This window comes from Triturus cristatus, chromosome 9 (genome assembly GCF_964204655.1).
Source record: "Triturus cristatus chromosome 9, aTriCri1.1, whole genome shotgun sequence".
NCBI lineage: Eukaryota > Metazoa > Chordata > Amphibia > Caudata > Salamandridae > Triturus > Triturus cristatus.
The window spans coordinates 343143057-343165837 of NC_140592.1; the positions used below are offsets into that span (position 1 = coordinate 343143057).

Sequence of the window (22781 nt, forward strand, 5' to 3'; positions counted from 1 at the left end):
AGATGGAGGGTGTACACTTCCTAACTACAGGTGGTTTGGATGAGGCTCTGGAAGAGAATGCACCCATTGTCCCAAGTATATCTGAGGGAGTTTCTGAACCGATCAGTGTCACAGTTAATTTTGATAACTGTATGGAAATAGACAACCAAGGAAGTTATTTAAGCGGTACATCAACTCATGGTTTAATAACAAATGAGGCTTTCCCTGGAGTTACAGGATATCTCACACCTAGTGACCGTGTAGGGAAGGCTAACGAATCGGGCTGTCAGGTGGAGGTCAGAGGATCAGAGATAGAGGGAGTGCAGGTTATTAGTAGCATTGGATCAGGGTCAGGCAGGCCTTAAATGCTCTAGCCCCCCTTAAACCCATTAAAACTTACAGGGCTGCACCTTCCGCACCCTGGTACTCTGACGAGCTCAGGCAGAAAAAGGCCTCCTGCAAATTTCTTGAACGCCTCTGGAGACAGAACTATACCATGGATAGTAAAATCTCGTATAAACTGGCCCTTAAAGAATACCGGAGATTGATTGTAGAGCACAAACAACACTTTCTGGCCTCCAAAATTATGCTCGCCAGTAATGGTGCAAGGGAGATTTTCAACATAGTTAGATCCTTTACAGACCCTAACGCGCTGACCCGCACCCAGCCTGCTTCACAGTCCTTATGTGATAAACTTTCCCAATTTTTTGAGGATAAAATAGAAATCATCTATTCCTCCTTCCCTACCCTCAATACAGCAGGACGGGAAGAAAAACCCACTACTCTCACGCCTCTATTGTCCACCCTAACCGAATTTGCAGCCATCTCAGAAGCCGAATCCATGGCAGAGCTACTTAAATGTAAATCAGGCTCACCCAATGACCCCTGGCCAGCCAAGCAATACAAAAAACCCGCACCTCTACTTAACCCTTACTTGAACCACATCTGGAACAGCTCCCTGAGACTGGGTTGTTTTCCTGCTAAATGGAAACATGCCTCTCTGGTCCCTATCCTCAAGAAGTCCAACTTGGATCCAGACCAACCTAGCAACTACCGACCCGTTTCCCTTCTGCCTGCACCAGCAAAGATTCTGGAAAAGCTGGTGCACTCTCAGTTGGCGAACTACATTGAATCCAATGGACTTCTCCACGACTCCCAGCACGGCTTCAGGTCGGGCCACAGCACGGAGTCGGCCCTTATTGAAATGTTGGACTCGGTGAGGTGGACGCTTGACCAGGGGTCGAGGGCGGTGTTAGTGCTGTTGGATTTATCAGCAGCATTTGACACCGTCTCTCATAAGATCTTGCTGAAAAGGCTTGAGGATCTGGGTGTGGGAGGTACTGTATTGAGATGGCTCTCATCTTTTCTTTCGGGCCGCACACAGCAGGTTTTTACCCCTCCCTACACCTCCCTTGCCAGATCACTCAAATGGGGAGTCCCTCAGGGCTCCTCCCTGAGTCCGCTCCTTTTTAATGTTTATTTCACCCCTTTGGCCAAGCTAATCGCTCAGACCGGGATTACATCCACCTCCTATGCTGACGATATCCAGCTTCTTTTTACTTTTGACACCCCCTCTGTCTCTGCCTTTGATCCGCTGAAATCATACCTTAGGGACATCTCTAGTTGGATGGACGCCAACTCCCTCCAACTTAATGCAGGAAAAACGGAGGTCCTGTTCTTCAATTCACCATCCCCTTTGGATTCCAGCCTGTGGTGGCCTGATGACCTGAGCCAAGCACCCATCCCAAAAGACTCGGTGAAAAATCTAGGGGTACGATGGGATAACCATCTTAGCTTCAGCAATCAGGTACAAACAGTTGCAGCTTCCTGTTTCGCCAAAATCAGGACCATTAAACGCCTTATCAACTACCTACCCGCGGACTGCCGTAAGACTGTGATCCAGGCATTGATAATCTCCCATCTTGATTATGCCAATGCCCTCTATCTTGGCATCACAGCAGGCTTATGTCATAAACTTCAGACAGTCCAAAACGCCGCCGCTCGACTTGTGGAGAGAATTCCTGCTAGACACCATATCTCTCCACTTCTCCGCAAACTGCACTGGTTACCCATGGCTAAAAGAAGTATCTTTAAAGCCATGACGCTCGCTTTTCGAGCCTCAAAAGGCACCGGATCGGCTCATCTGAAAAACATCCTGCGACCATATGCCCACTCTAGGACATTGCGTTCCAACTCTCTATTTTTTCTCGACACCCCGCGATTCAAACGAGTTCGTGTAGGTGGAAAAACCTTTGAGGTTTGTGCCTCTCAGCTTTGGAACAAGCTCCCGCTAGCTTTACGCACCTGCCAATCAGAATTAGTTTTTCGTAAATCTCTGAAGACCTTCCTTTTCTCTTCCTAAGATAGGTCCCCTGCCCTTTCTTCTTTTTCCAGAAGTTCTCAGCGCCGGGACGCCCCGTTGGGGCAGCTGTGCGCTTTATAAAATACACAAATAAATAAATAATTGGAGTCACAACAAATGTTCACAATCCTCTAAATAGAAACGTGGAGAGCCAGTTTCTGGTTTTCTGGAACGTGGCAGGTCTTAAAAATAAGATGGCATCCAGGGATTGGGCCTTCTTTATTGATCATTATATGATTGTCAACATGCAAGAAACATGGGCATTAGAACCCCAATATAGATCAGGGTATCTTCACTTTGCTATAGCTGCAATAAAAACAAACAAAGGAAGACCTAAGGGGGGACTAACTACGTGGGTAAAACAGGATGATGGATTTACATCCACCCAACTTGCAATTAATTCAAGGGATATTTTGGGGGTTAGGTTAAAATCTCCCTCATTTGGTGAACTCATCATTTTTAATGTGTATGCCAGGGGTAAGCCGGGAGGGAAATCATCAGAAGTGGTGGAGGCACTGGGTCACTATTTAAGTATTTGGAGGGGAGGTGCCAATATATTAATCTGCAGTGATTTCAACTGCTCCTACGAGCCTCTGGACCATATGGATCTAGAGCTCACGGAGGCAGAGGATATCTGCTGGCAAATCCCCCCCCTTAGTATACCCCCCATCAAACGGTGGACTCAGGCAGCCCTTCAGCTTAAGACCTTTAACTTAGAACACGGGTTGAGAGCTGTGAATGGTAGGACACGAGGGGATGAGCAGGGCAATCCAACCTTTAATAATGGACTGAGTTCTAGTAGAATTGACTATATTTTGGTCAATCTTGAATTGTGGTCATCAATACGGGATATGACTGTAATTCATCGTATTGAAAGTGATCACAACCCTCTCAGTCTTGAGCTACAGCTTCATATAGGGCTGGGGTTAATTTCAGATGATATAATAAACGATATCGTCATAGCAAATGACACACGGCGGGTCAGATGGGCCGAGTGTCTGGGTAAACCCGAAAGCATTAGCGAAATGAATGTTTTGGTAAAAGAAGCAATCACTGAAATACAGGGGGAGTCAGATCATGAGGACTACTGCAGCAGGGTAGTCCATATCCACTCGACCCTTTTTTTTAAATTAAGCAAATATTTTAGTATTCCGAGGAAGAGGAACCCTGGTAAGGGGAAAAGAAAACCGGAGTCATGGTATGATAAAAGCTGCAGGACCGCATATAAATCCTTAGCAGACGCAGTGCGTTCTACTGATAGGGAGGCTATTCGGGCAGCAAGGAACCACTATAAATGGACACAAAATACAGCAAAAAAAGCATGGGACATTTAATATTGGGAGGAGTTATTGGCAGCCAGTAAGTTCAGAGATTCGACGGACTTCTGGCATCTTGTGAGATGGGGCATGGGGGATCAAAAGCCAATCCCGGTTAATTACGTCCCGCCAGAACACTGGGTCAAGCACTTCAAGTCCCAGTTTGCTAAAATAAACAATGCCCCAATATTTGCCCCAGCCTCCCCCAGGCGTCCCTTACTAGTAAATACGCTAGTGTTCACTAAGAAGGATGTTGAACGTGCCCTTAACTTAATACCTAAGGGCAGGGCCCCGGGCCTAGACAAAATTCCTGCAGATCTGTTTCTGCACAACAAATCAGTCTGGGTCCCTTACATCGAACTATTGGCAAACACCATTGCCAAAGGTACCACGATACCTGATATTTGGCGGGGAGCAGAAATCATACCAATATATAAGAAAGGTGACCGAGCGGACCCAGGAAACTACAGGCCAATTAGTTTAATAGCCTGTATACAGAAGGTTGTGGCTAGGATGGTACTGCTCAGAGTCCAGAATTGGATTGAGGACTCAGGAGTTATCTCTACCTTACAGGCTAGCTTTCGACCCCTGACCAGTACGGTACACCAAGTTTTTAGATTTTCCACTATATACTGGAAATGGGTGGTTCTGGGGGGTGGTACACTCTATGCAGCCTTTGTTGATTTAAAGGCTGCATTTGATTTAGTCCCAAGAGACAGGCTGTGGAGAGCGCTCCACGAGCAGGGTATCCCACCAGAACTGCTTGTGGTTTTGATAAAACTACACGAAAATAACTACGCGCAGGTCAGATGGGGTAACCAGAGCCAGGTGACCGCCAGATTCCCAACGGAAAGGGGTGTGCGGCAAGGGTGTGTGCTGGCACCCACATTATTTACTTTATATATAAATAAAGTCACGGATTATTTTAAGGATTCCACTACCGAGCCACCCAAACAGAACGCCATCCCCGTCCCCCTGTTAATGTTTGCCGACGATACCCTCCTATTGTCTAAGACTCAGGAAGGGCTTCAGAAGGCAATAGAATGCTTTGAAAAATTTTGTTATGATTATGGGCTCTCTGTTAATGTTTCCAAAACTAAATTTATGACTATGCATAGGTACAGGAACATTAGGGGTAGAGTCCATATGAGCGGGGAACCATTTGAGCAGACTGATCGTTTTAGCTACCTGGGTATTATACTGGGCTCCAGGTTACAGTGGAAGCCGCATGTGGCCCACTTAATTTCCAAGCATGCACAACTATCAGGTGCCCTTTTAAGAGAATTTAGGAAGTCATCCACTAAACCTGTAGCCCCAGTATTAAAAATCTATGACTCTAAAGTAAGATCCTCCATGCTTTACGGAGCGGAACTGTGGGGGTCATCTAATACAGCGGGTTTACAAAAAGCACATAATAAATTTCTCCGCTGTATAACAGGGCTTCCACCTTCCACACCACTTGTACCCTTGCGCTTGGATCTGGGCTGTCAGAGTCTAGAAAATATATGCAGATTTAGACCAGTTGCCTACTGGAGAAGATTGTGGGTGACCCCAGAATTGCAACATTATGCGCTAGCACTTCTGGAAACGCGTGATATGGATACTGGGGGTAAAATTTTATGGCTTAGAAAGGTTAAAACTCTTCTTATGTCTTTAGGTTTGGGTGATCTTTGGGAGAATCCTCAGGAGGCATTGTTTCCAAACAAACAACAGTTAAAAGAGGTCTACTGGTCATTCATATCCCAGGAAGAGTTTCAGTCACACATCGCTCCATCGTACACTAAGGTTTTCCTGGAGCTGAAACATACTCCTAGGTATGAGTTGTACTGGGATCTGATTACGATGCCCCATGATAGGAAATTATTCCATCAGTTTAGGGTAGGTACTCTCCCACTGAACACGGTTACCTGTAAATGGGCATCAAGCAAAAGTAATCAAATGTGCCCTTTCTGTACAATATACCCGGAATCCATAGCTCACGTTTTGTTTATCTGCCCAGAATATAAAGTTCCCCGTTATAAATGGATAAGAGCTCTCTGCATTCAAAAAGGTATCATGACTGGGATTACTGCATTGAGAATATTTCAAACTGACTGTTCTGAAACAATGGTGATAGCGATAGCTACATTTTTGAAATGTATGTGGATAATAAGAGTTGGGAAACTGAAAGGTCTCCAGTCGCCAAAAGCCAATCCAGTATAATTGATGCATTCTTATTTTTTATTATTAAAATGTTAGCATGTTTTTATAGAAGACAGATATTTATTTTTTTAATTGGGCGAGAATGAATATTAATTATGTAGTGTACTCAAATCTTGCGGTTCTTTGTATTAGTGATATGCTCTCTGTGTATAATTTAAATATGCAGTTCTCAATGTTGTGTTGATGATGTTTTGTGTTTTTTTTATTTTTTTTTTATTTCTTTTTATGTATTTTATGATGAAATGTGTTCTAATTTGTCTTTTATGACATTTATGTCGAAATAAAGACTGAATAAAGAAATTGTTCACTCCAGCTGGGGCACACATGTGGGTGGTTGGTGGTGGAGATTATGGTAGAGTGGTTGGAGTATTGCTAGGGTGGTGGTAGTAGGGTGACAGCAGTTGTGGTTAGGTTGGTGGTAGTTAGGGAGCTGGTGATAGGGCGGAGGCAGCAAAGGTAGTAAGGTGGTGATAGGTTGGTTAGGGTGGTGTTGGTTAGGGTGGTGGTTAGAATGGTGGTAGTTAGGGTAGTGTGGTTGTGGTTAGGATAGGGTGGTGGTGGTGGTTAGGATGGTGATGGTAATAGGATGATCGTGTTGAAGGCAGTGGTGGTTCAGGTGGTGTTGGTTAGGGGAAAGTAGGGTGGTGATAGTGGTTAGGGTGGTGGTTAGGATAGGGTGCCGGTGCGTAGTGTAGGGGTGGTAATGGTAGAGTGATTGGGGTTTGAGTAGAGTGGTGGTGCTAGGGTGGTGATGGTTAGGGATGGCGATGACAGGGTGGTTGTGGTAGCAAAGTGGTGGTGGTTGTGGTTAGGGTGGTAGTTAGGGTGGTGATACTTAGAGTGATGAAAGGCTTGTTAGGATAGGGTTATTTACAGTGGTGGTGTTGGTGGTTAGGGTGGTGGTGATGGTTAGGATGGTGGTGGAGGCAGTGGTGAAGCGGGTGGTAGTGGCTAGGGTCATGGTGATGATGGTGGCTAGGGTGGTTGTGGTTTGGTTGGTGGTGATAAAGGTTGGTTGCTGGTGGTGATGATTAAGGTAGGGAGGTAGTAGTGGGTGGTGGTAGGGTGGTGGTGGTTAAGGTGGTGGTTAGGGTAGAGTGGTGGTGGGGTCGTGATGGTGCTGTGGTATACGGGTGGCCATAGGGTGATGTGGGTTGGGTGGTGGTAGGGTGGTGATTGTAGAGTGGCAGGGGTAGATGGTGGTTGAGTAGGGCAGGGTGATGATGGTAGGGTGATGATACACATATTGACACGGGAGGAGACGGTGGAACAAGCAATAAGGATGACAGGGAAAGAAGAAGAGAAAAAAAGTACCTCAATCGTAAAGAGAGCAGGAGAAAGACACTAATCAAAAAGAGACAACCAGTACTTGATTCATGCTCCACGGAAAGGAGAAATAAACAAAGAAAAAGTGAATTCAGACAAGTTGACCAATAAAGTAATGGTAGACAATGGACATGGTTCTAGCCCTTTTTAGTATGTCTTGAAAGCATACTATTTCAGGCGAGACCTTAAGGGGGATATTTCTGTTTTGAAAAAGTGTAACATTAAATGTTTGTTAATTCAATGAAAATTCATTCGATAAAGAATTCCGTATGCCTACAAATGGCCAGATATATAGCATGACTAACTTCTAAAGTTCTCTGCCCTATGCTTTACTCGGCCACTGAAAGGAACAAAGACTCTCCAGAAAGTGGTACACTGTAGAGTCCTGATTCCAGACAAAAGATACTTGCATTGTCAGGCTAGTCAATGGGTTTTTTCCAATTAGAATATATGAATCTTGTACAATACCGACTGACCTTTATGCATTATATCCCCAAATGCATGGACTTACTTGCGTGCCTGATTCCGCAGGTCCTGTTCTGAAGGATTAAAGGCATGCTTCACCTGGTGTTTTGCAATGGCCTTCCACTTCCCCTTGTTATCTTGAATTATGCGATCCCAAATCTCAGGAATCTTAAGAAGCAGAATGATAAGGGCTTAGTAACTCTTGGTATTCTGTTATCATTCCATTGAATGAACATAGAAAACAGTATATAAGTCAGCTCTAGCTTTGACAAAGCAAAGCAAGTGATGCAGCACCATTCTCTTTGTTGGAAAACAGCAGCTTTGATATAATACAACTGTCCTTTCAACATGGGTCAAACAAAACAACTCTGCATATGGCTAAATCTCCTTTACATAAAACAGCACAAATATACATGCAGATAAGTAACAAAATTCTGCTTGTAAATAAACTGCCAGACCCTGCAAGCAAATGGCTTAACCACTCGTCAGAGCGTTTGGCAACCAAGTATGCCAACAACCCACAAAGTCATTGGCCACATTTCCCTTCTATGGCATCCTGTTTAAATTCTAGCTCACCGTTCCCTCATTTGAAATAAATCTGCCTGGAGAACGTTATTCACTGTAGGATTAAAGATGATGTGATGATATAAGGCCACATCTGTAGGAGCATGCCAGTCTACATGTTAAGAGGGCTAGACCTTGTTGAAATAAAATTTAGCATTTGCTTTTTTGTAACAGAAAATGATTGATGTGAATGACAAAGACATGATGGCAAGCAAACTGTCCTTAGTTCCAGATCATTGATATGAAACCTGGAATTATTTGGTGGCCAGTGGTAGTACTAAGGGTCCCCACGATTACCACCACTGCTAGATGGAAAAGTTTGTAAAGGCATGGAAAAAGAATTCTACTGGATGTGGACACATCAAAATAACATAGCTAGGCTGTCCTAGTTTAGGTTTAAATCAAAAATATTTGACAAAACCACACTGATAGGGAAACAGCCTTTATCAATGTATACATATAAACACTTTTAAACATCTGCACAACCACAAACTAAAATGCAATTTAATGAGAGGAAAGTGCGAGAGAATGAGTCATTTTTATTTCTTCCTGAAGGGGCAAACACAATGTTACTTTGTTATACAAGGAGCAGCAAGAAAGACTGGTATAAGATTATTCTGCTCGAGTTTTGTTGTCTAGGGATGTCACTAAAATATTGTTTTATTCTTCCTTATGTTTCCTCCTGTTTTGTGTGCTTGAACTAAATGTGCAGGGCTTAGAAGCATGTATAGGTCTGATCTAATTATTTTATCCACTGTAAAAACAGGGAATATTATGATCCTATTTTTTTTTTGGCAGTATTTTATTCTTTTACTGATTGGTGTAACGGTTGGTTCATAAAAATCTTGGCCAATATCTACTATTACATTAACCAGGAGACACAGATTGGATAAAAATCTTGGATACATCAGCCCCCTTTTATAACAAGTCACTAATGATAGCAGTTCAACTGCCTAATGTCCCAGGCTTTAAACATTCAAAGCAAGTTATAGTGATGGGAACCTATGAAAAGAGTGCTGTCACCATGCACAAGGGATAGTGGTGAAAACACGACAAAAGGCCTGTCCACATATCAATAAAATTCATAGCTCAGGGTGTCCTTTGTCATGTGTGATACCTTTAACAAATCCTGTTTTTTTACACAACTGCACTTTATTACTTTTGTGTTTTTTTTAACCCATAGATACAATGTTAACAGCAACATTTCAAGTCAATCAGATAAAAGGTCAGGACTGACTTAAAGTGAGACATTTGCCATGGGGGCAATTGGCAGCTATGAAAGGCCACATAAACAGCAACACCACCTTAATGTAGTTGTATAAAAAGTAAAGAAAAGTAGTGGCAAATAGTTTAGGGTGCCTTAGAATGCAGAGCTACAAATTAATTTGTTGTAATTGAAAGTTTTAAAAGTTTCACAAGGTACTTTGCTGTTGGAAGGGTTGACCACTTCTACAATGTCATAACATTCAATAAGGAGTGGTTGAATACCCCAGGCGAGTACAGGATTTTTTTAAATAAAAAAATTAATACAGCACTCTTCATTTTTAGATCTATTAAAGGTTCTGTACACCAGGCAGAGTAGTAAAAGAGTAAGTGTTAGCTATAATAAGATGTGAGAGAAGGTAATGAAATGCGTGCATGAGTAACAGTGCAAAACACAGACTTTCTATGCTTAAAACAGTCTAACAAAAGTTCATTTGACACACTGCCAATGGAAAGACACTACATACCTTGCATTACTTTTTTTATATTAAATTTGCTTTATGTCAATTGCTGCAAACAACATGTTTTGGGATGACTGGAAAAACATATTTTTGTCTATTTTGGGGCTTAGGCAGCTGAATAACCACTGGTAAGAACTGATTTCAAAAGGAAATCACTGTGAAAATACAACTGAAATCCACAAAAAAACAAACACTGAAAAGAGAACAGCCTAAACTTAGCTCAACGTCCTGCATAGAACTTTCAGTAACTTGCTCCCATACGTTCAAATTTCATCTAAGCTGTTTTACGCACTTTTAGTGTGGCCATGTTGCTTCAAAGTGGAAACTGCTGGTACTTAACAACTGTTTATAGAGTCATGTGGGAGAACCAGGACAGGCTTCATGCAGGATTTCTCTGCATAACTGTTTAAAGAATATTCACATGATGAGTATACCATCCACTAGACGCTAGGGGGTGATGCATCCTGAGTCACTAGAGTAAGGCCACAGGATATGTACATGATGAGGATCAGTGGAGTCATAGCAAATAGTGCAAAACAAAGCCACTTCATGATAAGGATATAGGCAAAGCAGCTACGGATAAAAGCACATCCACTATGTGATGAGGGTATTGGCAGAACCTCTACTTGCAAGGCTGAATAAACAGCCAACACTATATGGTAATAATAATAATGAGAAGAACAACAACAACATGTTGCTACAGTTATGTCATTTTGGGGCACTGGAAATAAAAGGTTTCTCTATAATCCAATATAGTGATAATGAATGTATTATTCTCTAAAAGGTAAATTACTTGGTGGTAGTTACTTGTTTCAAACTTGCGATATGCAAAACATATCAGATACTAGCACTTAAGTCAGTCTGGCATCTTACTGGCTATGAAGATGGGATGAACAGGTTGTTATCAAAAACTAACCTATGCTGATGGCAAAAAACATTTCTTTAACAAAATGACACAGCTACACTGTGTGCTCAGAAAGAAAATGCAAACCTAACTTGGCTTAAACTCTGGAAATAAAAGTGGGTGGTGAAGATGGAGTTGGCAGATGCAAAACAAACATATTCAATACCTTTAGTGTCTTTTAAAGCACTTACATCTCAATCGGAGTATTATGCTGCCCATTAGCTTGAATAAATACCAAATTTCTTTTCATAGGTATCCGTGCAAAACAAAGCCACTCTTAAAAAATATCCTAGAGAAGCTTTAGAAGATCAGCAAACTCAAATTGAGATCAAGGTGTAATTTGAGCTTGAGTACCTGTTCAAGCACCAGATCCTTTTTGGGAGGTGCAGGTTCACTCACAGAGATATGCCCCAGGAATCGCTGCAGCTCCAACAGATTCGGCAACTGGTCAATGAGCACATCTGTTAGGAAGCCACGTAGCTAAGTAAAGAGAAGAGCAAAATCAGTTAGTGATTTATGGAAACAAAACAGCAGAATAGAGAACAGTAAGAGGAAGATAATAAAATGAAGGATTACAAAAGGGAGTGAGAGCAAATAGTGTAAAAGAAAAGGAAGGGGAGAAAAAATGACACAAAGTAAAAAGATGAGAAAGGGAACCAAGAAGAAGAAGAAAGCCAGGATGAATGAAGAGAAAAGAAAGAAGACAGAAATGCAGTGAGAAAGGAAGATTAATATAAAAAAAATATATGTAGAGAAGGTAAAGAAAGGAGTAAAGGGGTTTAAAAAGAAAATGGCAGGAAAAGAAAGAAAGTGATCTACATGGTGAAGGGAAGAAGAATGTTTACAAAAACATAAACGATAACAGAAAGAGATATAAGGACATTAATGTAGTGTATGGCAGGCAGATGTGCTTAAAAAAAAAAGAAAAAGGAAATGGGAGTGAAAACGTTAATGCGAGTTAGAGGAAAAATTGCGGTGAATCAAAAGAAAATAACTGAAGGGGGGTTAAGAAAAAGGGTAACAGACCCCTTCAGTCATACTTATAGGACCATTCCCAACCATGACGTACCGCACTATACAATCTAGCATATGATAAAAATGTTTCTCGCTTTGTCTGACTGTACTAGAGGTATGGTGGAAATAGAGAGTCTGAAGAGTGAAGTTATCTCAGTCAATGCAAATTGATTTGCAAAGTTGAAAGACAGCAACATAAAACCAAAACTGCAGAAAATGGTGCTCAAATTGTACAATGACAAGTGACCCATTTTCCATGTCATATGCTTGGTAATATTCAAATATAATTTGATGCAAAGAGATATGCCATTTCAGATTACAGCCACTCAGTGCAGAATGCAGGCAAGCTACTGCCAAAATTAATGTGGAAAAGTCATCAGAACAGAAGGTTTACGCTAGCTTAGATTAGTATAAAGGCTGTCAGCAATACCACTGTGTATTATCATCCAACCACAGGTGACCTTTCCAAATTTAACAAGATGGTGTCACATCCTTTCCTTATTAATGAAGAGTGAGTATGGCTCGTGCAGGTCTTGTACAAGGGTTAGACAGCCTTGCAACCAGTTTCTAAAGGGTTACTCACACCAATAGCGGACATCCAGTGAGGATGACCTCCAACTGGGAGAACACATAATAATTACCAAGTGAAGTGTCTGAGGCTCCATACTGGCCTCTGACTCTCTTTTCCAGTGATGAAATCCAGTGTCCCTTTAGTGATCAGTGCACTCTTATTCTGCATGCTTCTGTTGGGATAGCAACAGAGATAACCTAAAGCTAACCTGTTGCGCTGAGCTTAAGGAAGAGTCGAGGAAAAAACAGCAGAAGCAGAAGATAACAAAAAGAGCCCAAATGTATTCAAGCAAGTCCACTCATTCAAAATTCACTTACTGCAAAAAAGAAAATTACAATCCACATCATTCAGCAGATAATAAGGTAACTGGTGAGAATGCTCATATACGCATGAATATGATGTGTTGCTTCATTTGCCACAGAGGGGAGGACAATTCTTGCAATTTTATTGCATGTGACCACTATACCTTTAACAGTTGGCCTTTGTTGAAGTTGTTGAAGTTGTATTTCTGCTGGCACTCCGGTCTCAGGAGGAGATTGTAGAGTGCAATCCAAACTTGACCATCCAGTTTGGTCATTTTAAGGTTATCCTCTGCAGGAACTGGGTACCACCTGCCACCCTCATACTTCTGGAGTTGACCTGAGAGGACAGGAAAGAAAATAATGATCAACAGAAACGTCTGAAGAAAACAAAAATAAATTAGTATAAATCAGCAACAGCACACAAAGCATGACTTACAGGTATTCAGAGTTTCACATATTTGATATATGAGTTTTTACATTTCTTTAAATATGCCACTCTTACCATAATCTGAAATACATTTTTTCAGTTTTTATTCAAAATGAGTTTGCCTCTTGAGCTTATGAAGGTTCAAGGCATGCCCCTCCGTGATGATATGAGTACCCTTTTGTTCCGAGTGTTATACAGCCATTGATGTTGAAAGGGCAACCGTCTTCTTCCTTCTTGGGATCCATGCTCCAAGTTCTCTAGACAAGTCTTTTGCACGCGGGATAGGAAGTCCTCTTGAACTCTGGAATACGTCAAGGTTTATGGCAGATGCAAAAGAGTTTGTTAAGGTTTTGATGTAATGTACACTTCTTTCTGGAAGACTTGGCTTCAAAATCTTTAAAAACTAACAGGAGGGTAGCAGCTGCTTGTAGTAGTTCTGTCCTCATGTTGCTAAATTGTCAGGCTCAGAGATTTAGCAGTGACAACAGTAGTGTATAAAAGAAAGTCTTTCCATCAAAGGTCATGACCTAAACCTTGTCTTAATATCAGAAGAAGGGGAAAATGTATGCCTCCTGGCATTTTACCACATCCAAGTTGACACATTACTTGAGCTGTGAGTATGTTAATTAGATCCTTTTTAAATTGCTGCCTCTTTGCCTGGTTTGTTATGTTATGTAGATCTGTAGAGCGCACTACCTACCCGTAAGTTTATTCAGGCCCTTCAGCAGGTGTGTGGGTGTGTGGTCCCTGCATAAATTATTCCTAGAGCCAGGTCTTCAGCCTCTTGCAGAACTCAAGAAGGGAGGAGAAGGCCCTTGTTAGACCTGTCAGCCCTTTGGGTGGTCCCTCCTCATCATTATTTATTTTGTCCCACTTTTGCCTCAGACCCTGGTTGAATTTTTCCTTTTTGGGAACCACCAGACTTTTTAGTGTTGCTGCAGATTCAGGGAGCCATTTTAGCTACCCCTGAAACTTCTGTCTGAGGGCCTGGAGCACAAAATGGTGGCCACCTGTGACATCACCAGCATCCACTGGAACCTGCTAGCACCTTCCAGAACATTCCAGAACCCTGTGACAGTTGGAGGCGGTTTAGAATGTTGGGAAGCTAAGAGAGAGAGTTGGCAGTTGGAGCTGGCAGTTGGCACCTGACTGGTGAGGAGTGAGCAGCAAAAACGTGAAGGAGGAAGGAGTGAAGCAGCAGGGGTGGAAACTTGTGCCTGGAGTGGGGTCCATAAACCCACCCTTGATACTAGTCCCTACTGACGGAGCCCAGCCTAGAGCCCTGTGTGGGAAGAAGTCAGAAAAACCATCCTGAGGACCTGGACAGCAGGAACAGGCCTTAGAAACAAGAGAACAGCAAGATCCTGACCTGGAAGCTGGTTTCCCTGAAGTCCGACGTCGAGTAGCCTAAGACCTGGAGCCCGAGGTGGAGAAGCGGCGCTGACTGGAAAAGCAGACGTCGTACCCGGAGCCGCCAGAGGTCGAGAGAGGGCGCCGTCAGAGGTCGTGGGGAATACCAGAGGTCGAGGAGGAAGTCACCCGAGGTCGAGTGAGCGACGTCATCGGAGGAGTGAAGTCCGCCCTCCGGAGTCGTCGGAGACCGAGGTGAAGGGTAACGGAGGTCGGGAGTGAGGATCGCACTCCGGAGTCGCCGGAACCTGTGAGAATCGTGCCGGAGGTCGGGAGTGGAGGTCGCACTCCGGAGTCGCCGGAAACCTAAGGAGAGGGACACCGGAGGTCGGGAGTGAGGATCGCACTTCGGAGCCGCCGGAAGTCGACATCGAGGCAAGGCCGGCCGACGTCATCGAATCCGAGGTCGCCATCGGACCGGAGCCGCCCGAAGTCGACATCGAGTAAAGACTGCCCGACGCCATCGAATCGGAGGTCGAGATCGAACCGAGGCCGCTGACATCGAGACCGGAACCGCCTGCCGGCGTCGTCAAAGAACTGACATTGTGCCGAGGCCGCCGACATCGAACTGGAACCGCCTCACGGCATCGACCCGACTCCAGCGGCGTCGGAGCATCAGAAAAAGGGCAGTAAGTGGAGTAGAGGGCGCCTAAGGCCCTGTGGAGACCTGAGAGACTGCTCTAAGGGGCTAGGGAGGTGCTGGAACCAACCTGACTGTGCCAGGGGTGAACTGGGACTAATCTAGAGAAGTTGTGTGGGGAGAGAGAGCCAGGTCTCTGGTATTTTCCCCCTTTATCTACCTCAGTTTAGGCCTCAGCCTTGTCCAAGTCAGGGAGTAGACACCCCCAAGCCTTCCACATCCCCACAAGCTGTGCCTGGGCCAAATCAGCCCTTAGGAATTCAAAAGTGATCTGAATCCATGAGTGTCACTGTCAGCTTTTAAGTATTTATTAGGGGCACTGTATTTATTGTATTTAACCTATTTATTGTTCCACTGTATTTATTGGTCCACAGTATTTATTGATGCACAATATTTATTGGTTACAGTATTTATTGCCTCAGAATATTTAATTGCCTGTCTGTATTGCACTTTTATTTATGCCTTCAGTATTTATGATCACCCCTATTTATTGAATCATTAAGCCAGTATTTATTTGTCCTGCACTTTCTAAAAAGTTTGTATATTGTGATTGTTAATTTATTTCCTCCAATCAGCAACTAAGAGAAAAAGCAGATAAAGAAAGTTATTTTCATAATTTTTACGGTGTAGAGTCGTTTTTGGAACGGATGCACGCATGGTTATTGTTTGGGTATGTTGTATGCTTAGCACGGAGCCTGATTCCTGACCACTCGAGCCAAGCTACCACAGTGTGTCCGGAAGACCACCACCACCCCTTCTAGTGTGGGAGTGGTTTTCCAACATAAATTGGTGGCAGCGGTGGGATAGAGCTGTGCCTACGCATACTCAACAATAACTGTGGGTAGTCCATAGGCCTACACCGGGAGTTTTCTCAAGAGCGGCCTTCCTAATTGTGGGTTTTTGTTTTTTCCAAATTTACTCTGGTGGTGGGAGGAGGTATTATTAAAGGTACCCCCCTGCATAGTTACTGCACAAAAACCTGTCCTCTAACCTGAGTGGGCAAGATGGAGTTTGTACTAGAAAATCTAGAAACGTACACTGTGGCCCAACTCAGGGAGTTCTGCCAGCGGGAGGGGGTGTACTGTCCCCCAGGAGCAAAGAAGGGTGCACTCCAAACCAGCTTAAGGGCTTGGGGGGAGGCACGCCGAGAAAGCAAGGCTGAGGAGGAAGACAGGGATGGAGAGCCTGACCCCGAGGGGGCTGAGATGTACCAACCTGAGGTGGGGAACCTGTCAGCAGGGCCCAGAACCATTTCTAGGAAGGGCAGCAGTGCCTCTAGCGGTGGCTTGTCTGAAGTGGAGCTAACAGACCGGAGGGAGAAAAGACAGCTCACATGGGACTTAGCAAGGCTGGAAAAGGAGAAGGAGGAGCAGAGGATGGCCCATGAATTACGACTGAAAGAAATAGATCTTCAGATCTTGAGAATCGGGGCACAACCTGTTCCTAATGGTGGCAGCCAAACCCAAGAGATCACCAGGGAACCTAAACCATACCTGCCAAAGGACATAGTAGCTAGCTATGGAGTGGGCGACGATATCGCCAAGTGGCTAGCGGCCTATGAGGTCTCATTGAGGGCCCATGGGGTTCCAGAGAAGTACTGGGGAGGGGGATTGTACAAGTACATGCCTCCAGCGGGTAGGGATGCTTTATTGGCCCTCGAGGAGGATGAGCAGACCCACTACCCCACCATGAAACTGGCGCTCATCAGAAAGTTTGGACCAACACCTGAAAAGTACAGACAGAAGTTCAGGGGTAGTCACAAACTGGGCACGCAGAATTGGGTGGACTTCCTGGACTATGCGAAGAAGGCACTGGAAGGTTGGATTCAGGGCAGTGAAGTGAGGAACTACGAGGGGTTGTTCGACCTGGTACTGAAGGAACACCTGCTCGAGAAATGTTTCCCTGAACTGCGGCAACACCTGGTGGATAGCAAGCTGACCAGTCCCCGGAAGCTTGCTGAGGAGGCGGACATTTGGGCTAGTACCCGGGTGTCCACAAGGGGGACTGGAGGGGATACTCAAAAGGCCGGACAGGGCGCCCCCCAGAAGAAAGAGGGAGGGGAAAAGAAAAAGGAGTTCTCCAAAGGCCCCCAAAATAACTTCCAAGGGAAGGGAACAGGATTCACCCCTAAGGCTAACCCACCCAGAAACCCTAATCCTGGCCAGAGTCAGCAGCCAAGGGTTGTCCATTGCTATGAGTGCGGTGGCGTTGGACACTATAAAGGAGATCCGAAGTGCTTGAAACGACCACCCCCTCCCACTGGAGGAAAGACCCCCGGAGTAGCTAGTGTAGTGCTCGGGGAGGAGATGCCCTTAACTAAGGGAAGGGAGTGGGCGGGTGTCACTTTAGTGTCCCTGGGAGAACGGGAGATGGTTCCTAAGATCCAGGTGCCCGCAAATACCGCAAAGTATGGGCAATGGGTCACCATCAACGGCCAAAGAGGGGAGGCTCTGAGAGACACAGGAGCCAGTATGACTATGGTGCGTAGCCAACTGGTGTCTCCAGAGCAGGTAATTCCCGATGTACTCCACCCAGCCGCGATGGCTGACGGCAGAACAGGCCACTATCCAGTGGCCGAGGTTCCCTTTGAATGGGGGGGGGTTGCAGGTTCACTTCGAGTTGCCGTAAGCCCTGCCGTGCCAGTCGATTGTCTGCTGGGGAATGACATGGAGCACAACGCTTGGAAGGAGGTGGAATACCGGACTCACACCGAGATGCTGGGTACACCTGACTGGGCCTGTGTTAGCACAAGGTCCGCGACTACCCGAAGAGGGAGTTCATTTCGGCTGGAGCCTGGAACAAAGGCCCAGCCAGCTGCCAGTCAAGGGAAGAACCGAGGACAGGAGGAGCCTGCCTCGGCGTCCCCACCCCGTAGGACGGATAGGCCACCGGAGGTGGTGGACCAGGAGTCTGCGGTGGGGGACGTTACCAACCTGGAGGACCTACCCATCCCGGCCGAGTGGCACGTGGAGGGAGGCCCGTCCAGGGAGGAATTCTGCCAGGGCCAGAGGGAGTGCCCTACCCTTGAGGGGCTGAGGCGACAGGCCGAAGCCCAGGCAGCAGGGAACGTTGAAGGGAACTACAGTGTTTACTGGGAGGATGGCCTCCTCTACAGTGAACCCAAGGCACCCCTACACGGATCGTCACGAGCCTTGGTAGTTCCTCAACGTTATCGAGCCTTCCTTCTGGAGTTGGCTCACGAGATACCATTGGCAGGACACCTGGGGCAAGACAAGACCTTCGCCCGTCTTGTCCCACACTTTTATTGGCCTCAGATGAAAGTGTCGTCCGATACCTACTGCCGGACATGTGTGTCTTGCCAAGCCAGTGGGAAAACAGGGGTGAAGCTGAAAGCTCCCCTGGAACCACTTCCTGTTGTTAGCACCCCCTTTGAAAGGGTGGGCATCGACATTGTGGGTCCGTTAGATCCACCGACTACAGCCGGTCACAGGTTTATCCTGGTTCTGGTGGATCATGCCACACGGTACACAGAGGCAATACCTCTGAGGACCATAACAGCACCTGTTGTGGCAAGGGCCCTGATGGGAATCTTTACCCGAGTGGGTTTTCCCAAGGAAGTTGTGTCCGACAGGGGGACCAACTTCATGTCAGCGTATATGCGGGCAATGTGGAAGGAGTGTGGAGTGACATACCGGTTCACAACTCCTTACCACCCCCAGACCAATGGTCTGGTGGAGAGGTTTAATAAAACCTTGAAGGGCATGATCAGAAGTCTGCCTGAAAGCCTGCGGAGGAAATGGGACGTCCTCCTACCCTGTTTACTTTTTTCCTACAGGGAAGTGCCACAGAAGGGAGTGGGCTTCAGCCCCTTCGAGCTTCTGTATGGGCACCCTGTACGTGGACCTCTCAACCTGGTGAGAGACGGATGGGAAAGAACTCCCAGAAAGCTTCCCCAGGATGTGGTGAGCTACATGCTGGCCTTCCGGAGCCAAATGGCTAAGTTGTGGAAGCAAGCTTCTGACAACTTGGAAGCCAGCCAAGCAGTGATGAAGGCGTGGTATGACCACAATGCTCACCCGGTGGAGTTGGAGCCTGGCCAGAAGGTGTGGGTGATCGAACCCGGAGAGCTTAGTGCCCTCCAGGATCGCTGGTCAGGACCCTTTGAGGTGTTGGAGAAGAAGGGTAAGGCTACCTACTTGGTGGACCTGAAGACCCCTCGTCAGCCCCTGCGGGTGCTGCATGCCAACCGCCTCAAACCCCACCACGAGAGGCCCGAAGTCATCTTGATGATGGTGACTGACGGAGGAGAGGACGTGGAAAGCGAGCCTCTCCCTGATCTGTTTGCGTCTCAAGAGAAGGATGGGTCGGTGGAGGGAGTGATTCTCTCCCCATCTCTAACTCCTGAACAGCAGGAGGACTGTCGCCAGGTCCTGGGGCAGTACTCCTCGTTGTTCTCCCTTGTCCCGGGTAGGACTCACCTGTGCGTCCATGACGTGGACACAGGAGACAGCCCACCTGTGAAGTCCAAGATCTACCGGATGTCAGACAAGGTGAAGGCCAGCATTCATAGTGAAGTCACTAAGATGCTGGAGCTAGGAGTGATCGAACCTTCTAGCAGCCCCTGGTCCAGTCCGGTGGTGTTAGTACCAAAAGCTGCACCACCGGGTGCCCAACCAGAACTGAGGTTCTGTGTGGACTATCGGGGACTGAATTCAGTGACCAAAACTGATGCTCATCCGATCCCTAGGGCGGATGAATTGATTGACCGGCTGGGAGCTGCCCAATATCTAAGTACCTTTGACCTTACTTCTGGGTACTGGCAGATCTCTTTGACTGATGGAGCAAGGGAAAGGTCAGCCTTCTCCACGCCCAATGGCCACTACCAGTTCTGTGTGATGCCCTTTGGGCTCAAGAACGCCCCTGCCACGTTTCAGCGCCTGGTAAACCAGATCCTCACCGGAATGGAGAGTTTCTCTGCTGCTTATCTGGATGACATAGCCGTCTTCAGTAACAGCTGGGAGGATCACTTGCGTCACCTGCAAGCTGTTCTCCAGGCCCTGAGACAAGCTGGATTGACGATCAAGGCCAGCAAGTGCCAGATCGGGCAGGGGTCGGTAGTGTACCTTGGACACTTGGTGGGTAGGGGAGCGGTGCAACCCCTCCAGGCGAAGATCGAGGCCATCATGGCCTGGGAACCCCCCAAGACACAGACTGAGGTCCGAGCATTTTTGGGCCTCACGGGATACTACCGCCGCTTCGTGAAGGGGTACGGTACCATCGTAGCCCCCCTCACGGAGCTCACGTCCAAGAAACAACCTCGACGGGTAGTCTGGACGGAGGCTTGTCAGCAAGCCTTTGAGAGATTGAAGAAAGCCATGTGCGAGGCCCCGGTCTTAAGGGCCCCAGACTTTTCCAAGGAGTTCATTGTCCAGACAGATGCATCAGAACATGGCATTGGGGCAGTGTTATCGCAACTCAACGAAGAGGGTCTGGATCAACCCGTGGTCTTCCTATCCCGGAGACTACTTCCCAGGGAACAGAAGTGGAGTGCAATAGAGCGTGAAGCCTTTGCAGTGGTATGGGCTCTGAAGAAGTTGCGGCCATACCTGTTTGGCTCGCACTTCCTAGTTCAGACCGACCACAGACCCCTTCGTTGGCTGATGCAAATGAAGGGGGAGAATCCCAAGTTGTTGAGGTGGTCTATTTCCCTACAGGGAATGGACTTTCAGGTGGAACATCGGCCTGGAGTGGACCACGCCAATGCAGACGGTCTCTCAAGGTATTTCCGCCTTAGTGATGAGAACTCCCAAGGGGTTGGGTAGCTCTCCCCACTTTCAGCTGGGGGGGACGCGTGTTAGACCTGTCAGCCCTTTGGGTGGTCCCTCCTCATCATTATTTATTTTGTCCCACTTTTGCCTCAGACCCTGGTTGAATTTTTCCTTTTTGGGAACCACCAGACTTTTTAGTGTTGCTGCAGATTCAGGGAGCCATTTTAGCTACCCCTGAAACTTCTGTCTGAGGGCCTGGAGCACAAAATGGTGGCCACCTGTGACATCACCAGCATCCACTGGAACCTGCTAGCACCTTCCAGAACATTCCAGAACCCTGTGACAGTTGGAGGCGGTTTAGAATGTTGGGAAGCTAAGAGAGAGAGTTGGCAGTTGGAGCTGGCAGTTGGCACCTGACTGGTGAGGAGTGAGCAGCAAAAACGTGAAGGAGGAAGGAGTGAAGCAGCAGGGGTGGAAACTTGTGCCTGGAGTGGGGTCCATAAACCCACCCTTGATACTAGTCCCTACTGACGGAGCCCAGCCTAGAGCCCTGTGTGGGAAGAAGTCAGAAAAACCATCCTGAGGACCTGGACAGCAGGAACAGGCCTTAGAAACAAGAGAACAGCAAGATCCTGACCTGGAAGCTGGTTTCCCTGAAGTCCGACGTCGAGTAGCCTAAGACCTGGAGCCCGAGGTGGAGAAGCGGCGCTGACTGGAAAAGCAGACGTCGTACCCGGAGCCGCCAGAGGTCGAGAGAGGGCGCCGTCAGAGGTCGTGGGGAATACCAGAAGTCGAGGAGGAAGTCACCCGAGGTCGAGTGAGCGACGTCATCGGAGGAGTGAAGTCCGCCCTCCGGAGTCGTCGGAGACCGAGGTGAAGGGTAACGGAGGTCGGGAGTGAGGATCGCACTCCGGAGTCGCCGGAACCTGTGAGAATCGTGCCGGAGGTCGGGAGTGGAGGTCGCACTCCGGAGTCGCCGGAAACCTAAGGAGAGGGACACCGGAGGTCGGGAGTGAGGATCGCACTTCGGAGCCGCCGGAAGTCGACATCGAGGCAAGGCCGGCCGACGTCATCGAATCCGAGGTCGCCATCGGACCGGAGACGCCCGAAGTCGACATCGAGTAAAGACTGCCCGACGCCATCGAATCGGAGGTCGAGATCGAACCGAGGCCGCTGACATCGAGACCGGAACCGCCTGCCGGCGTCGTCAAAGAACTGACATTGTGCCGAGGCCGCCGACATCGAACTGGAACCGCCTCACGGCATCGACCCGACTCCAGCGGCGTCGGAGCATCAGAAAAAGGGCAGTAAGTGGAGTAGAGGGCGCCTAAGGCCCTGTGGAGACCTGAGAGACTGCTCTAAGGGGCTAGGGAGGTGCTGGAACCAACCTGACTGTGCCAGGGGTGAACTGGGACTAATCTAGAGAAGTTGTGTGGGGAGAGAGAGCCAGGTCTCTGGTATTTTCCCCCTTTATCTACCTCAGTTTAGGCCTCAGCCTTGTCCAAGTCAGGGAGTAGACACCCCCAAGCCTTCCACATCCCCACAAGCTGTGCCTGGGCCAAATCAGCCCTTAGGAATTCAAAAGTGATCTGAATCCATGAGTGTCACTGTCAGCTTTTAAGTATTTATTAGGGGCACTGTATTTATTGTATTTAACCTATTTATTGTTCCACTGTATTTATTGGTCCACAGTATTTATTGATGCACAATATTTATTGGTTACAGTATTTATTGCCTCAGAATATTTAATTGCCTGTCTGTATTGCACTTTTATTTATGCCTTCAGTATTTATGATCACCCCTATTTATTGAATCATTAAGCCAGTATTTATTTGTCCTGCACTTT

At 46.7% G+C, this 22781-nt stretch overlaps 1 protein-coding gene across 1 annotated transcript in view; it reads right to left on the reverse strand.

The window, feature by feature from the left end:
• The window catches only part of ZMYND10 (zinc finger MYND-type containing 10), a 306520-nt gene that overhangs the window by 51439 nt on the left and 232300 nt on the right, over nt 1-22781 (reverse strand). The window contains exons 8-10 of the mRNA XM_085627752.1: nt 12894-13066; nt 11197-11322; nt 7697-7818 (exon numbers count right to left, since the gene is read on the reverse strand). Coding sequence (XP_085483878.1) covers nt 7697-7818; nt 11197-11322; nt 12894-13066 — 421 coding nt within the window. The remainder of the gene's footprint in view (nt 1-7696; nt 7819-11196; nt 11323-12893; nt 13067-22781) is intronic.